Source organism: Argiope bruennichi, chromosome 6, assembly GCF_947563725.1.
Source record: "Argiope bruennichi chromosome 6, qqArgBrue1.1, whole genome shotgun sequence".
Lineage (NCBI taxonomy): Eukaryota > Metazoa > Arthropoda > Arachnida > Araneae > Araneidae > Argiope > Argiope bruennichi.
The window spans coordinates 116,368,964-116,387,579 of NC_079156.1; the positions used below are offsets into that span (position 1 = coordinate 116,368,964).

Sequence of the window (18,616 nt, forward strand, 5' to 3'; positions counted from 1 at the left end):
TACTCTGTAGAACAAGAAAATAAAGCCTTGAAAATATTAAAAATATCTAAGAAGTGAAAATGCAAATACTTTTTAAAAACTTTCTACTGCTTTAAGTGGAGAATATTTCCATCAAGTGATGTATAATTTTGACTCCATTGGTTTCATTTAATATACTACAAGATTAACATATTAAGTATGTGTTTCTATTTACTTTCAATTTTTTTATTCTTTTCCATCAATACAAAAAATATTAATTTAACATAGGATGACACCAATTAAATATCTCATTATTCTTCCTCCACAACTGTTCTATAGTTCTATTTGAAGACACTGACGAACGCAGTAACCGTTCACCCAACGCCAACTGCGTAACTCCTGAAAATGAAATGGGCACGTGCGTGCGTTGGACCAACTGTCAGAAGTTGCGCCGGATAACTAACTGGAATCGTCTGCAGCCTTACGTCTGTGGCTTTGCCGGGAGTGAGCCCAGGGTATGTTGTTCCATGGAACAGGATAACCCGGACGTTTTATTTCCTACAACGCCTCCTCCAAGACGGCCCCCTCCAAGAAGAACCACTCCACCGAGGAGAAGAACAACAACGACGACAACAACCACTACCTCCAGACCGCCACCCACGCCTTTTAGACGGCCCGATGGTGATGGTGGAACCAAGCCTCGCTTTTTGCCAAACAGTAAATATATTTTTTCCTACTATTTTACATCAGTGAATATTTTTACCAAGTTAATGCAATTTTATAACTCAATTCTTTATAAAAATTGATAAAAATGCTTGAATTATTGGCCATTGGAATTAGTGTTTTTTTGGCCAATCAGAAACTTTTATTTATCTTTTATTTAATCCCCGAACCCGAAGGGAGAAGACATTTGGATCTTTCGGGCCTTCACGCGTTCTCACGTTTTAGTCATTTAGTCACTAGAGTATATTAATTTAATTAGAAAGTTCATGAATTGTTTAAATTATTTTCCGATTTTAAGCAGATTATGATATTTCTCATGCAACAAGTGAAGAAATGTCATGTGTCGCTTAATTAAAGCCTGTTTAATCGAATTTAACTGCAAATCGCACATGCGCGCAATTTGTGATGTGTGACATTCAAATTTTTCTGTCATGGAAAAGGTCATTATGATTACTCTTTGACAATATGGTGTTGTTTACAAATTCTCTTGATGCCAAATTAAATGTCAATATATCGATTTCAGAAACTTCCAAGATCAGTTATTCTTACATTTTCTTCGAATGAGCAATTTACTTTTAAGGGGCAACGATTCTCACGTTCCGAAAAAGTGCAGCTACTAGTGGGAGAAATCAACAAATGAGGCTTGCAATTTGCATTTATATTTTGATATTATTGATCTGACAAAAAGGTGAATAGTTTTACAGGGTAATTATTTTAATAAAATGCTAAATAAATTTCATCCCCATCAATTTTCCTATAATAATAATAATAAAAATTCTGAACTTAAGTTTCTAAAATCTAGGAACTAAAATTAGCAGCGCAGATTCATTGCCGTACTTATTAATTTTCTAGTACAGCGATGAAAGATAATTTTTCTAAAAATGTTTCAAGTTCCAGTAAAATTTAGCTTATTTTCGTAATTCAAAATATTCCCGGAATAGATTTTAAAATTTGGATTAGGCCTAACTACATGAATCAATTTTAAGTAAGATCATAAAAAAAACCATTAGGGTTCATCATTAATTATCCCAAAGTGATTCTGATGCATGCTAAGAGAAAAACAATGTCCTTCAATTTGTTATTACGCTCTCCAATATCCATACAAGAACCAATACAATGGTTTTTGAACCTAAATAGATTAACCTGGGCTTCTGTCAGCACACAATAGAACTTCTGTCGAAACGAGATATGAATATGTGGTTTTCTAGTCGCAAAAGTTATATGTAAACTGTTATTATATCAAATTAGATCTCAAATCAGAAAAAAATCGTATCACGATCATATAGAAAAAGAAAATTAGACTTTAATTTTTGCAATAATTTCTTTTTCAAAAGAATTACATATATTGAAGACACATTTTTCACATTTAGTATTCATTTGGGTAGAGCACTTGTGACTTCTGTGTTTCTGTTGATGCATTATTATTGTTTATATAACATTTTATACAGGACATGCCTTCATTCATTGACTTCTTATTCGCTACCCTCGAAGCTGATCAATAGCAGTGACTTGTCAGCATAACGTTTTGTTTTGCAACTAGTAGATGTGTAACTAGAGTAGTAGATGACGAGCTGAAGTTAATTTTCTTTTTAGGCTGAAAATCTTTCGCATTGTCATTCATCTGTATTTAAACTGGAAAACGAAATGATAGACTGGATGACATCATTTTATCTAAAATACATCAGAATTATAATATTCCTTTTCATGTATCCCTTGCAAACGAATTACTGAACTATCTTTGATAGAGGACGATAATGAAGCAAATCAATAACTCAATGTTTTGATCACATTTTCAATTTCGATAATAGATAGTAGATTCTGGCTAAAAATCAGTATGCTGATTCCCAAATGTCTCTTTTCAGACTGTGGGACGACGCTCTTCACCAAGACGCGAGTGGTTGGAGGCCAAGTAGCGGAAAAGGGAGGATGGCCATGGATGGTGAGTGTTCGCTCTCGTTAAACAAGCTGCTAGACTTCTAAATGTTAAAAGTTGCTGGACTTCTAAATGTTAAAAGTTGCTAGACTTCTAAATGTTAAAAGTTGCTAGACTTCTAAATGTTAAAAGTTGCTAGACTTCTAAATGTTAAAAGTTGCTAGACTTCTAAATGTTAAAAGTTGCTAGACTTCTAAATGTTAAAAGTTGCTAGACTTCTAAATGTTAAAAGTTGCTAGACTTCTAAATGTTAAAAGTTGCTAGACTTCTAAATGTTAAAAGTTGCTAGACTTCTAAATGTTAAAAGTTGCTAGACTTCTAAATGTTAAAAGTTGCTAGACTTCTAAATGTTAAAAGTTGCTAGACTTCTAAATGTTAAAAGTTGCTAGACTTCTAAATGTTAAAAGTTGCTAGACTTCTAAATGTTAAAAGTTGCTAGACTTCTAAATGTTAAAAGTTGCTAGACTTCTAAATGTTAAAAGTTGCTAGACTTCTAAATGTTAAAAGTTGCTAGACTTCTAAATGTTAAAAGTTGCTAGACTTCTAAATGTCAAAAGTTGCTAGAAATCTTGGATAAAATATAGTGAATTGAGTATTAGGTATATTTATAACATTATGCTAAATTGCAGCACAGTATATATCATTTTATGAATTTTAAAATACATGTTGTTGTTAGATTGTAATTTATTGCACTTGTCATAGACAAGCCCGCTGACAAAGTTATCGCTTTAAGCCGAGTTTGTGCAGTAGTTTCTCAAAGTAAAGATCCTTGAGGGCAGAAGTCTAACTTCTAGCTCATATGAAGATGACACTCACACACTCGCTTGCACAACCCTGTTTTACAGAGAGGCTCCTTCATACACTTCGCAGATAGAACGTAGGGTAAAGAACAACCTCTCCCGAACAAGTTAAAATACATCCACTGAATATATTAATTTCGAAACACCAATTTTGAGATCAAGAGGATGATGTCAAGAATTATACTCAGGATGCTGCCTATATTCTTGATTTCATAGCGAATAATATTTCTGAATATGATAATTAGAGAAATTTTCATTGATATGAACGGGTAACGTAATGTGCCATAGGGAGAATGAAATTCTCGGCCAAGTTCGTAGATAGAACATTAATCTAAAAATAAGCCGAATTGTTGGAGTGGGTTGATGTTTTTTATTTTCGCATATCTTTCTTGCAATTGAATATAATTTAAATTAGATGAAATTTTCCCTCTTTTTAATAAACAATTTTGCGTTAAAGATTTTATGCTGCTGCAATTCCTTGAAATTCGTAGACAGGAAAGTGATTTTTACCCTAAATTTCAACCGCTTTTTAACTTCGGTATGGGCATCTTGTTAAAGACCTCTTATTCTAAAAACATTAGGTTTCATCTTTTAGCACCAAAACTTTGTAAAAGCGAATCAGGAAATGGCAGATGGTATGAAATTTTATTTTTCCTTATATTTCTGGATATAAGGAATCAATTTCCTTTTTCCGAATGGATTAAATCGATTTAAAAATTGAATGTTCCAAGCTGAAATAGTACGGAATAGAAATTAAAGTCGTAAAATCATTTATAGTGTCTTTTTTCGTAAATGCGAAGGCTTTTCGCATGTTGGAAGAAAAATGCGCGAAAAAAACTATCTGCATGCAAGAAATCTCATGTAATTTTTTTTTCAATTTATAATATATCGTCACTACTCGCGTTGCTTTCCCTTTATGAGACCATTAAATTTTTTAGATATATTTTTCTATCTGAAGAAGGGAATTAAATTCGAAAACCAATCTTTAAGTACAATTTTGTAGTTCAAATTTATATGCTAAATTTTATTTTAAGGTTTAATCTGAATTTAATTTATAGCAAATTAATAATCATGTTGCGGTAGGGGAAGCCTTTAACATTGCATCTTGCTCTTCATACAAATAACCTATACAGGGCTCAATGCATTCGGCCTTTAGATTAGAAAAGCGCAAGCTTCACTCAAAAACATCCTTTTTGCATTTGAGGCTAAAAGTCTATGCTTGAATAATCAAAAGCAATGACAACGGGAACATAAGTCTGTACAAGAATCGAAAACGTTAGTCAATTAAAGATATGAGAGTTTGAATGATATGTGTTACCGATCTTCAGAATTCGCTAGCGCATAAAGCGTCATTCTTCAAAAAAATATATATTTTTTTCTTTTAAAACTTTGTTTTTATGAAGTTAATATTTAATCTGCTCAGTAAATTCTCGGAAAATGCAGTTCTACTTCTTCCAAAAGACCGGTCTAATAGTAAACTGGTAGCAGTGGGATTCTGAGATCATGAAGATTATGGAAAAATAATGAAGGAATAGAAACAATAACAATATTTCAGCCGGCGTCCTGGCATAGGGGTAGCGTGTCTTCCCCATGATCTGGGCGTCCCGGGTTCGAGTCCCGGTTTGGGCATGGTTGTTGTTCTATCTGTGAGATGTGTGAATGTGCCCTCCTGTAAAAAGGGGTTGTGCAAGCGAATGTGTGATGCGTGAGTGGCAAAGTCGTACTCTTGGCCCTAGTTGGCGCTGCTATAAAAAATAAGAGACGTTCCCCCTCAGGCTTAAATCGCTGTCCTCGTAACAGCGGGCTTGTCAGTGGCAAGTGCCATAAGAAACAAACAAACAAAACAAACAAACAAAACAAACAAACAAACAATATTTCATTAAATTTTTCTTTGTGCTAATAACCGAACCTTGAAGATATTGAAAATATTTCATTACGTAACATTTTCTTAATGGGTAATACAGATTATGTGTTAGAAAAACATTTACCTATGTCTGCGTGGGCACAGTTACGGTACCATTAAAAGAAAAGAATTTCACTCTCCCATGTTAAATTAATCTGTTTCTTCTTATTATATATTTCATTCCCTTTCCACATTAAATCTTATGATGATTATTTGATTCATCATAAGGGAAAATAAGAGTAGTTTCTCCGTGCTTAAAGCACAAGATTTATCTGCTGTGCTCTTAAAAGAGCGTTAAAGAAGGATATGTTAAGCGACTTTAAGCTTCCTTTTTAATCCATTAATTTTGTTGTTGTTGTTTCTCTCGAACAGCGGCACTTGCCATAGGCAAGCCCGCTGTTCGAAGACAGCGGATTTAAGCCTGGGGTGGGGGCCTCTTGTTTCTATAATAGCGTCATCTAGGGCCAAAAGAATGACTTAGCTACACACACGTCACAACCCTTTTTACGGGGCAGACTTCATTCACTCAAACACAGATCGTAATTTAGACCTGAATCAGAGAACGATCACCCCTGATCCAGTATCCCCAGTGGTATTACTCTCGACATGGAGGGCTTTGTGACCACGACAGATTTAACGAGGGGAATCTTCGGCAGGCGGGGCTCGAACTCGCATTTTAAGGGAAGCGAATCCGACGCTGTACCAACCAGGCTATCCCGGCCACAATCCATTAATTTAAAAATTATTACGTATTTTGTAGTATCAAAACTTATGTTGTCATTACTGTCACTTAAAATGAATAAAAGCTCTAAGTCTGTAAATTTCCTTGTCTCTTTTCTCATTAATTTATTATTTATCTAGGCTAAACTCTTGATCGTTTGTACTACCATTGTGCATTTCATCCATTCATGAAATATTTATTTTGATATTAAAGAATTATGAAAGCTAATTGCATTGGAAACATTTTAGACATAATTTTCTAGAAAAATAAGTTTAGATTTCCATATTAGGATTAATTACAAAAAAGGCTTCTTGAAAGTAAGCCTAACATATTGACATACGAATTTAACCTCCTAATTGGATGATACATCCTATTTTGGACATATATTGTTATTTTGTATCTTATAATATTATATTGAACATTTGGTGATTTTTGCAATTTTAAATACTTATTTCTGTCCTTTAATTGCAGTTTTAAAATTAAAAATTCAGTACTTTGAGGCGCGTGTCAGAGACGTCATTATATGCGAAGGGGTTAATGCCATTGAATGTGCTTTTGGGTTTCCACCTAAAAAAAAAAGTATTAAATTTAATATTTGTTATTTTAAATTGTTATTCCCGCTTTGGTTGCTTATTGGTCTAATAATTAATTAATGTGAAATTGAAAAAAAAATAAAATATATCTTGGCTTACAGGCTGTAGTTTTTGTGGAAAAGAGAAACGGTGCCCGAAGTCCAGATTGCGGCGGCGCTCTTGTGACGGACAGACACGTGGTCACGGCCGCACATTGCGTGGTGACCGGAAGGGGTTCTACTACGTGAGTATCGTTTTCTCTTATTTTCTTTCAATAAAATAATGGCCTTTAAGCATACAGATTGTGAAAGTGCAACTTGAATGTACAAATTAACATGTCACCCATTATGTTGACAATGTACATAATGTTCTGCATTTTCCAGCAGAATCGTCTGGCAAATTTTTTGTTACTATCCATACGCACAACTGATAATGAAAAGTCATCGTCTTGCAGGCGATATTTATTCAAGATAATTATAAGCTGCTAGGAGTTTAAGGTGTATGTACACACTTGAAAATTCGAAAATCGTTCAAAATATCGATTTTTTTTTTATTGCTTAATAATGTTCTCTGATCCTTTAGCTTTCAAACGATACCAAGATGTTGTCAATATTCGAAATATTTCTCGAGTTACAATTATTTTTCTTGAGGTGCTTTCATTAAAAACTCTAGTTACGGTCTTAAAACTCACTTTATAAAGAATGATATTTTTTCACTATTTTGCTTCATTTAAACAATCATAACTCAACAAGAAATGAACCAAATACAATTATTTATATATCAAAATAATCTGTATGAAATAGAGGATGTTTTGTGCTTCAATCAAAGTTATATTTATAGAAATACATTTTTAATAGCTATTTAAAAGTTAAAATTACGGAAAAAATCTCGCTTTTTCTATTCATCGTTGAGGATAAAATTGTTAAAAAAAGACTATATATTTTTATAACTTGATTGAGGCAGACAACATGAAGACTAATATTAGGCATCATTTCCAACTAGATTTGTTTGTCTGTACAAATTAGAATTTAAAATATCATGTTCCAAAAAAATATGCTAATTAGCTCATTAAATATAATAAATATTATTTTTCTCACTGAAATGAGTTAAAACATATATTAATGACCTACTGGGAAAAAACTGGATTTTTAAAGTTAAAATTTTAAAAAAATCTTCTAGTGTGTATGTACACCTTAAATACAAAACAACATGAACTCTTTCAATATAAAGAAAAAAAAAATTTTTTTTGTAATAATGGATGCTGAATAGGCATGTTTGAATTACGTTTTTTACATTTTTTCAACATGATACATAAATACTCCATTTTCTTTTGGACTGGAAATCGTGCATGCACTTCTTGAGTCGATGGTAATATAGAAAATAAATTAATCTGTGAAAAACTCCCAAAGAAATTTTTATTGCCAAATGTATATTCCATCTGAAGTGAGTGTTAATTATAATGAAAAATTACGATTCTACACAAATTTGTTTCACAGTTTCTTGAGTAACGAAAGCATAATATACAAGTATAGGACCAAATAATAGTAACACTTGTGAAAAAATGCAATATTTTTGAGTAGGGAATTTGGCCACCTTTCGTCCGAATTGCAGTTTATATCCAATATGGAAGTGATAAATTAAATTTGTGCTCAAAGTTCCAGGTAATTGAGATCATTTCTCTCGCAGAGCGGTTTCAAATTCAGGTTATATGCGTGGAAAAGGAAAAGCACGGCTTTTGTTCCCTAAAAAAACTACTCAAATGCTAAATAATGTTGAGATCAGGGAACTAATTACTACATGGAAGGTTTCATTTTTTTATTAGATTGATCTATCCATACTAGAACACATCGAGCTAAAAGACATCGATGCTTGAACTATTGCCAAGTTTCAGTAAGAAATTATAAATTTCCTTCTTTTGTTATTTTTTACACATCAAACAATAACATTTAAATTATTTTACTGTATTTTCTGGTTATGTCAATTTTTCATTACAAATGAATTCGAAAATGACAACATATCTGTAATTGTAGCTCGCTTTACAAAAATATCTTTAAGCTACATCTTACTTTCTAGGGTATTTAAGTATGGTAGAGCATGATGCATTTCTAAAAGTAGTTGGAATTTAAAACTTTTTAGCCTTTGACACAGCAGTTTAGGTTTTTGTTTATTTCTTGAATATTCCACCTAATGCTTATTTTTAGTACCTCAAAGCTTACTAATTTTTCTTTGTTGATTCCGATGTCTTAATTTGATTCTTTTTTCTTCACTAGTATGAATCCTAATCAACTCAGTGTGAGACTGGGAGCACATGACCTACGACAAAACAACGAACCCGATGCTGTAGATATTCCTGTCGAATCCGTTCGCCGACACGAACAGTTTGACCCTCGTACCTACAAGAACGATATCGCTGTTCTCCGTCTTCGCAGACCTGTTCAGTTTTCGAACCATACCTCTCCTGTCTGCCTTCCCTATGACAGTCTCCGGAATGATGATCTCACCGGCAAAACTTCTACTGTTACTGGATTCGGAACCACATCCTTCAGTAAGTTTGACTTAAATTAGGGCTATTTAAATTTTTAAGTCCAGAATGCATGCTTGCAGGAATTCCATGGCGTCGGAAACATGGAGTACCAGCATTTTTGCTATATTCGTTGATACTGTCAGCTACGAAAGGTATCAGAGGAAAGCATGAGGAATCTGATTTGCCGAGTAGCCACAAGAATAATACGGATATTGTGATTAGTCACAGGATGGTAATCACTGTTCCTATCACCAATAATTCCCTCGGGACAATTACTGTTTCAACCAGAGAAGAGATTGCTATTTATAAAACAACTTCTTTTCCTCATAATTGAAATATTCTTTCACCCCTAGATAAACTTTTATAATAAAAATCATATATTAAATATGTATCATATTGCATCGTATTGCATATTAAATTGACATCATGTATTGGCATTGCATATTAAATTGACATCATGTATTGGCATTGCATATTAAATTGACATCATGTATTGGCATTGGATATTAAATTGACATCATGTATTGGCATTGCATATTAAATTGACATCATGTATTGGCATTGCATATTAAATTGACATCATGTATTGGCATTGCATATTAAATTGACATCATGTATTGGAATTGCATATTAAATTGACATCATGTATTGGCATTGCATATTAAATTGACATCATGTATTGGTATTGATTATTGAAGATCAACCTTGACCTTAAATACATAGTCGCTTTAAACATTTTGTTAAAATTCTACAAAACAACATTTTAAGCCTAATTATCTTTTGTTCGACATTAATTCTTCATTAATTTCTTTTTTCTGTTTAGAGGAACATTTATATCGCATGATATTCTTGTGTTTGATATGAGGTTTCGAATATTAAGACTAAATAGTAGTATATTGGACTCTAAACATGACAGCGTGTTTGATTTTTTAAAGGATTTGGATTAAAAACAAGATTCCAAAGAAGGAAATTCTCTTTCCCATAAAAGGAAATTTTCCTTGAAAAACATTCTAAATGAAACACTTAATCTCGAACTTCTATCTGTATTTTAGTATGTACTAAAGTATAAAGGGCTGCGGTGGCCTGGTACTAAGGTCTTGGCTTCGGAACTGGAGAGTTTCAGGTTAGAGACCCAGTTCCACCGAAGAACCGTCTTATAAGTGAGTCTGGTGCGCGCTAAATTCATCGAGGCCAAACGTCCTCTCTCTGACGTGGTCTGGAAGCTCGGAGAGAGAGTTCCTGCTTAGGTGTCGTCCTCGTCATCTGACCGCAACTCGAAATTGCGAGGTCTGTCCCGAAATAGCCCTAGTGTTGCTTTAAACCGGGATGTTAATATAACTAAAACTAAGCAAAACTAAAGCATAATTTACATAATGGTGCTAAAATATCTCTTAAATAAAATATAAATATATTCTTAAATAAAATACTATTATATTTTTCAATAAAATATAAATACATATAATGGTGCTAAAATATAAAATTTATTGGAATGAACCGAAATGTAACATTTCGTAATGGGATACAGTAGGAGAAATAATTAGATAATGTTGAAAAAAGGCGCAAATAAAAAAATATTTGAGATTTTATTTATAAGATAAAATCCTAGTCATTTTCCTCTTTGGTTTACTTTATAATTCACGTTTTTATAGAAGACTTATTTATCAGAAAAGATTTTCCATTAGTTTTTAATTTGGTTTGGAATACAATTTCTTTTACAAAAATGCTTATTTAGTCCGCTGAACGGCAGAACACACGCACGCACGCACGCACGCACACACACACACACACACACACTTTTCAACAAGCTATTATTCTAGTATGAAGAAGTTACATGTATATAAATAAATTCCTTGTTCATAAAATGATACATACTGCTTGAAATCGACACCAGTGATCACAATTTATGACGCCTTCTGCCACCTCAACGAGTCATTTGCATAATATATTATATTACAAAATTTGCTTATACTAACCCATTTATATATCATAAACTTGATTTTGTTATTGTAAAACATAATACTATTTTTATTTAGTGGGTGAGATTTGTTGTAAAATGCATGATATATCGCGATATTTTTATTAACCTTTTTAACTCTCCATTTTTTTAAAAAAAATTAACTAGACAACACCTTCCATTTTAAGATTGTGCTGTCCTAGTGATCTATTAAGAATCAATAGAATATTTATGGTCTACATATAGAATATTTATTTATTTATAAGAATCTATAGAATATTTATTTACATCGAATCATAGAATCTTTGAATGATTTAATTTTAGTTTATAAGTTTGAAAAACGATAATTCAAGCCCATATGATGACTTATGAATTAACATAAATAGTCCCTCTCAGCCAAATGCAGTCCAAATAAAATGATAAATATGACCATTGCGACAGAATTCCACCTACACGAAGGTATAAATGATATTAGACAGAATGATAGTGGAGATTCGGCATCCAACTCTTTGTCCAACCCCCCTAAAAGAACGCGCCTTCCAAGATCACAACCAGCAGAAACTATCACCCCAAACTGAAACGCCGTTCCGATTTCTAAAAACTTCTATTTAGTTAAGTATTTTAAAGGGATGAATACTAAAAATTTAAATCCATTATATGTGTTAGTATTTCATTTTCATGGATCTTGATCTTCTGGTTTATTTATTCTTAAAGTTCTTCCAAAAATTTATATCCATTAAAATGCTATATATACCTGTAGTTATTCAAACTAATACAGTGTGAACTCCTTATAAAAAATATCGTAACGAAGAACCCCTCGCTTTCTCGTTTTGCAGATGGCCCTTCAAGCGATGTCCTGATGGAGGCGAGCTTTGACATTCAAGATCAAGAGATGTGCCGGAGAGCTTACGAAAGAGAGCTCAACATTACAGATGTTTACCTGTGTGCCGGAACTGCTGATGGATCCAAAGATTCCTGCCAGGTAAGGATAGGCAATAATTTAGCTTATGATCATTGAAGCAATCTTAATTGATTTGATACACTTTTTAAGCTGGACGTTAGCTCTAAATTGCATGATATGTCATGCTAATATAAAAGATCTTTCCTGAATTAACTCAATGCAGAATAAAAGAAAAATTATAATTACACTAGTGTAGAAAACTTAAGCAACACGGGCTTTTATGTCATAACTCCACGAGAAATCATCTGAGAGACATGAAATTCAAAAATGAGAGACAGCATTTTGTGCTTAAACGATGACGGAAGCATTGTTGCGCAAAAATGAATACAATGCATATAGTATGGATATGCATATAGTATGCATGCATATAGTATGCATGCATATAGTATGGATATGCATATAGTATGGATATGCATATAGTATGCATGCATATAGTATGGATATGCATATAGTATGCATGCATATAGTATGGATATGCATATAGTATGCATGCATATAGTATGCATGCATATAGTATGGATATGCATATAGTATGCATGCATATAGTATGGATATGCATATAGTATGCATGCATATAGTATGGATATGCATATAGTATGGATATGCATATAGTATGCATGCATATAGTATGCTATATGCATATAGTATACTGCAATTATTGCTTCGCACCGTTTCTCTATACTCAGCACTAAATTCTCCAACAGTTCTTGAGATAAAAGTGCCCATTCCTCAATCAATATCTGTTTCAGATGTTGGGTTTTTCCCCAGAGGATGTAATATTGCCGCAAGGCATCTCCCAAATTCATCCGGCATATGTTCTATGGGATTTAAATCAGGATAGAATGCTGGCCTATCCTTTCGAGCGATATCTTCATTTTTCAGAAGCTGCTGAACATCAGCAGTCTGGAATGGCTGTGCATTGTCATCCATAAAAACAAAGTCTGTTCCAATAGCACCTCGGAACAGACGCATATGAGGAAGGATCACCTCCTTACAATAGAGATCTCCGGTTACAGAACCTTTGTCTGAAACATGGAGCTCAGTCCGCCCATTCAGCATACCTCACCGATGACAACTCCAGGACCACCATAATGATCTCCTTCCTTGATGTTACTGGGATGAAACCGTGTCCCGACCTCTCTCTAAATAAACTGGCGTTGAGAATCACTTGTGTCACTGAAACTAAAGAGGACACGACTCCATTGACTAGATGTCCAGTTTCTGTGCTCCTTACACCACTCTAAACGGTGCCACCGATGGCCAATTCACAAAGGGATGCAGCGTTCTGGATGGTGGGCGAATAGACCATCTTTGTGAAGGTGTCTGATAATAATAAACCGCAGCTCTTGTTACCCTGTTGCTGTACACAGTTGCTGAGCAGTGGCGCTTGCTGACTGGTATCGAGCTCTTTTCGCCTGTAGGACGATATATAGGTCATCCACTGAAATTGGTTTCCTAGGGCGGCCACCACTAACCTTTCTAGCAACTGTACCTATGGTTTAGAAGGCTTTCCAAGCGCGCGAAGCGACACTTTTGTTGATTCCGAAGTCTTCAGCTACACTGGTGAAATTGTGCCCCTCCTCCAGCTTTCCGACCATTCTTCCACGTGTGAAATCGTCCAGGTGATTTCTCCTAGCTATATTCACGAAAGAACTCAATTTCACTTACAGCGAATGTCTTTAATTGCGCCTCCGTTCTTCCTTTCCTTGCAGTCTTGAGTTGCGTGCCCCGACTGTACTTGTTTTGCGTACACTCACGTCATCTATGATGTCTTGTCTCTGATATTTGCATCCGCATCACCCTTCTACTGAATTGCTTGTTCATTGAATTGATCGCAATAACCCCTTTTCTGAAATTTAATGGCTACCTGCTTAAAATCTACATTGTTGCTTTTTGAACACTAGAGTACTATAAAACATGCGAATGCAGGTCCCAGGTTCAAAGATATACGCGAGAAATTCGAAACCTTAATATGCTATAAATGATTTCTATGAATGTGAAAATATATGCTACAAAATATATTAAAATTTTTTAATGCAAGCAAGATCCATGTCTGATATGGGCTTCTTGTGTTCCATACCGTATATGAAGTTCATAATGCAACTCTTGTAATTCTTTCTGTAAGTCTCTGTCGACACTGATAATAGCAAATGTAAGACAAACTTGCATATCCCCCATAGCTAGTGGGCGTGAGTTTTGATAAAATCTTAGAATTCGTACAGAATTCGATTTGGGTATTATGGCAATCTAGGTAGCATATCTTTATTAACTAAACGATCAATGCGCCGTTGCCCTTCTATGACGTTGAGATTATAACACTCAAATGAATCACTTACCTTCCTATTACAACACCATCAATAGAGAGGTGCTAAATAAAGTGCAATAATAACGTTTATAGACTTGATGTCTGCCGAATAATAAAAGTATATTGAGTGTTGTGATATTTGTACTTCAACTTTAACAAGCAAGTCTGCCAATAGATGTTTAAATAATCTAAAACTGTATTATCATTATTCTGCAGAGGGCTTTCGAAATTTGAATATGTAATTGATTGAATTATCTTTCAAATAAATACTTGAAACTTCTGCTTCAAAATGAAACAGAATTATATAACCATAACCGGCTCCTCCGACCTGCCCGAGGACTCACAGAAAAATCTAAATGACTGGACCGCCGCGACAGTAACACTGGCGGGAACTATGGTTGAGTCCTAAGGGCCATCACTGGCAACGGTTCAACCTTTAGTATGGGAAGTACATCTCTTCATTGATAGGAGATAGCTGATCTCTATCATATCTATACACACCAGGATGGAGAGAATCAATCACCATACCGGAAATTTCTAATCCATTTCTGAGGTACCTTCAGGTGCGATAACAGTTATATAAAGGAGAGAAGTTTTGTTAAGTTATATGAAGAACAAATACCTACATGAAGGTTTGCAAATAACTTGGCATAAATTTGTTTCATGCAAACAAAATACAACTTCCTGAAACATAGCAGAAAATTCTTTAAAACGCGCCTTTTGTTTTAATTACAACAAATTAAGCCGTAATGGATCATCTGTGAATTGACTGTTCAGTTATTCAGTATTTGTTTTGTTTTAAAAGCAGCATAGTATTTTAAATCTGATAATCTATCTGAAATTTATTTTTTTTCTGCTCTAGGGTGATTCTGGAGGTCCGCTTGTGACCATTGGTAAAGAAGGTCGGTACTATTTAGTAGGAGTGGTATCGTTCGGAAAACTGTGCGCTCAGCCTGGTTATCCTGGAGTTTATACTAGAGTTACCAAATTCTTGGACTGGTTAAGAACTAACCTTGCCAACTGAGATTCATTACAGTGATCACAAAGAAAATTGGACAAAGCTCAATACATAAGCTTGAGTGAAAACGAATTTGAAAATTGTTGAAAACTTAAAACTATATACATTTTTTAATAAGTATTATTTCAGTTGTAATACCTATTTTTTTTTCCATATATCTAACAGGTATTTTTCAATCCGTTTTCACTTGTTGTTTTGAAGTTTAGAATTTCTTTTGATGGGACAAAGTGGTTTGAAACTTTCATCATCGAGAAGAATCAACACCAAAAATAGAATGCGTTCTTCTCTTTTTAAATAATAATGTATACTATATTGAATGTATAATGTTGATAGTTTTTATTTGATGCTCAATTTATATTTGTGTGATGAATTAGTTTCTTGAATTAATTGGAAACAATGATTTGTTACATTTGACATGTATAACATGAAGTTTTTTCAATAAGAAAGGAATTTTGAACTGACATTTATTTATTTTAACTTAGAAAATGCCGACCAAATCTTTTCAAAGAAGCCCATTTGAAAATATTTGGTTTTACTCAAAGGATAGTATGTAGTTAATATTCGCACAATGTATAAATAAAATGCGCACAGCAATGAAAAGTATGATTTCAGTGTTTTATTCTACTTTTAAACGAAACTGCTTTTACAAAACTACAGCTGTAGTTTTTTTATAGACTATAATGAAAAATGATATAGATTATTTTATCCATTTACTGTTAATGTATTTGACTTTGTAAAAGGGAACAATTTTTAGTTCGATGACTGTCGATAGATAACATGATATCGATTCATCATCTAGTTGTAAATGAAGATCGACATTGTTGTGAATTTACAGTCGCCGTGTGGTGCAAATGGGTTAAAAAATTGCGTTATAACTGAAATGGATGTCTTTTTGTTGTTATAAAGTGAAAGCAATGGGAATTCGCTGTGATTTATGAATTATATTTGTCAATATTTTAAATAGTTGTTGTGTATAAATTTCCAACTTAATTTTAAAAAGATTAAGAAATTGTGGATATAACATGCTCGCATTTTTGTTACTTATGCTTGCATTTTTGAATGTAAATAAGTGATGCTTTTATTGTAGATTGTATTTTCTTCTAGTTTCTTATTTCTTAAAAAAGTGTGCTTTTATAATTACACATCCTTTAAAAAAGTAGCTGATACGCATGGTTTACAGAACTATATTGTATAGTTTTTCATTGTACGAAACATTTTTTGTTTTATGTTTAACTTAGAATGAGCATCACACAAAACTCACTGGCTTAGCGCCTACTTATACGATAGTGAAAGCGATTGTGTTTCAATACAACATTACTCATTTCGAATTTTGAATCTACTACGAAAATTATAAGTAAAATGAAAAGTAATGGGAAAACTCGTAATTTTAACAATATTTTTCACAACTACAAATTATGATGAACAACTTCATGATGGCATAAAGATTATTACTCTTGGTTTTGTTTTTAGTTTTCAAGAAATCTCCACAAATTATTTGGGTTTCGAAATTCACAACAGAATTGCTTATACATTCCATAAAGTCATATTAGCGAGTAATGAAATTGGTAAAAGAAATCAAAATTGAAATTTGATTTTAGTTATTTTCTTTGCCTAAAATCTTTTATCTTAATTCATTTACTTGAATTCATAACGCATTGTTTTTTTTAGATTATTATCAGAATCTTACCAATATCTATTGGTCATACTTGGATCAAAATACAATAGAAATCTCAATTATCCGTTTATCGATTATTTGCAATTCTCTATTGTTGGTGTAATTTTCTTTATTGCGTTTAACTTTGTGAGCAAGAAAATTGTAACGCATTCAAAACTGCTGGGAATAAAGATTTTTCTTCAAACTCGAAACTGACAAATTTCTTAAGAGAGAATATAAGAGAGTGAATTTGATGATATTGGTAGGAGTATTCAAATAATAATAATTAAAAAGTTGAAAAAGTTATCGGAATCTATTTATATTCAATTTAGCTAAAACTCTAGGACTTTTTCTTTTCGCATTAGTACAAGAAGTAGTTCTAAGCTCCTATTTTAATAAGGATTTTCAAAGGAAATTCCAGGCAAATTTCTAGGAATTACATTTATTTCTGTAATTTCAACTATTTTGGTATAAAAAATAGTTCAATTAACGATAGATAAGTATAAAATTTAATCTGGAAAAACGTAAATAAATTATCTAATTCCTCAAAAATTAAAGATGAGAAAAAAATTATTCTTTCTTTATTTTTTTTGCATGAGCATTTTTATTTTTCGTGTTAGTGTTTGTAAAATTCAAACTACGATTTATAATTTTAAACATGGGAAGTATGAATTTCATTTCGGTTGTTTTATACGAAGATATGAAAAGTAATCTGATAAATTATGTAGCATGAGATTATTAGTTTTTGTCTGATGATAAAAAATCGATATCATATGTTAAGCATGTTTCTGTGTTGAAATGTTGATACATTTAAACATGTTTTTATATATATATATAAATACATAATTTTTTCAATTTTCTCTTCGATGAAGCTTTGAGAATTACCTCATATTATGGAGAGATGCTCGCCATATTTTTGTAAGTTTTATTTATTTTTCAAGACTAATTAAATTATTTTATAATTTCAATTTTTGTGTGATTCATTTCTGTTGCATAAAACATTTGCTTTGCCATATTTTAACTAGTACATTGTTATCATACTAAAAAGACAATTTGAAATCGTAACAAACTTCATATATATGAACTCGCTTTAGGATTGCATCGTGACATTATATAATCTGTATATTGATTATCGTTATCTGGATATTTTCAAAAGGATATGGAATTGGAAGGAATCGACATCAATTCGGAAGTATAAAATGTAGGTTGTGTATTCAGTTTTGAAAAAAAAACAAAACTATTTTTTATAGATATTATTTTATTTAAAAACCGGAAGATATCGCTTGATAAATCTATAACTATTTAAAATAGAGCTCTGTGTCATAAGTCTGACTATTACTTAAATATATATATATATTATCTCTCTTCAAGAGGTTCGAATCGCATACCCTTAAATATATGAATTATCATACCAGTATCTTTAGAATAAAAAGCGAGGAATTCCAAACAGGCATTTAAGCAAAGTTTTCCAATACAAGCGCTTATTTATCTAAATATCACACTTAGACATTTTTTTCCAATTACAGTTTTATTTAATAAGACTGGATATTGAATTTGATTTTTGAAATTGAAAAAAAATGCAATTAAATT

The 18,616-nt window shown here is 32.6% G+C and overlaps 1 protein-coding gene across 2 annotated transcripts in view; it reads left to right on the forward strand.

Annotated features, from left to right (window-relative positions):
- LOC129972902 (proclotting enzyme-like) overlaps positions 1-17,986 on the forward strand; it is a 37,971-nt gene extending 19,985 nt beyond the window's left edge. For both annotated transcript variants that reach the window (XM_056087211.1, XM_056087210.1), the window contains exons 3-8: positions 298-675; positions 2,544-2,620; positions 6,733-6,854; positions 8,881-9,155; positions 11,925-12,070; positions 15,217-17,986. In XM_056087211.1, coding sequence (XP_055943186.1) covers positions 298-675; positions 2,544-2,620; positions 6,733-6,854; positions 8,881-9,155; positions 11,925-12,070; positions 15,217-15,378 — 1,160 coding nt within the window. In that variant the 3' untranslated portion in view covers positions 15,379-17,986. The remainder of the gene's footprint in view (positions 1-297; positions 676-2,543; positions 2,621-6,732; positions 6,855-8,880; positions 9,156-11,924; positions 12,071-15,216) is intronic.
- Positions 17,987-18,616: the final 630 nt, after the last annotated feature.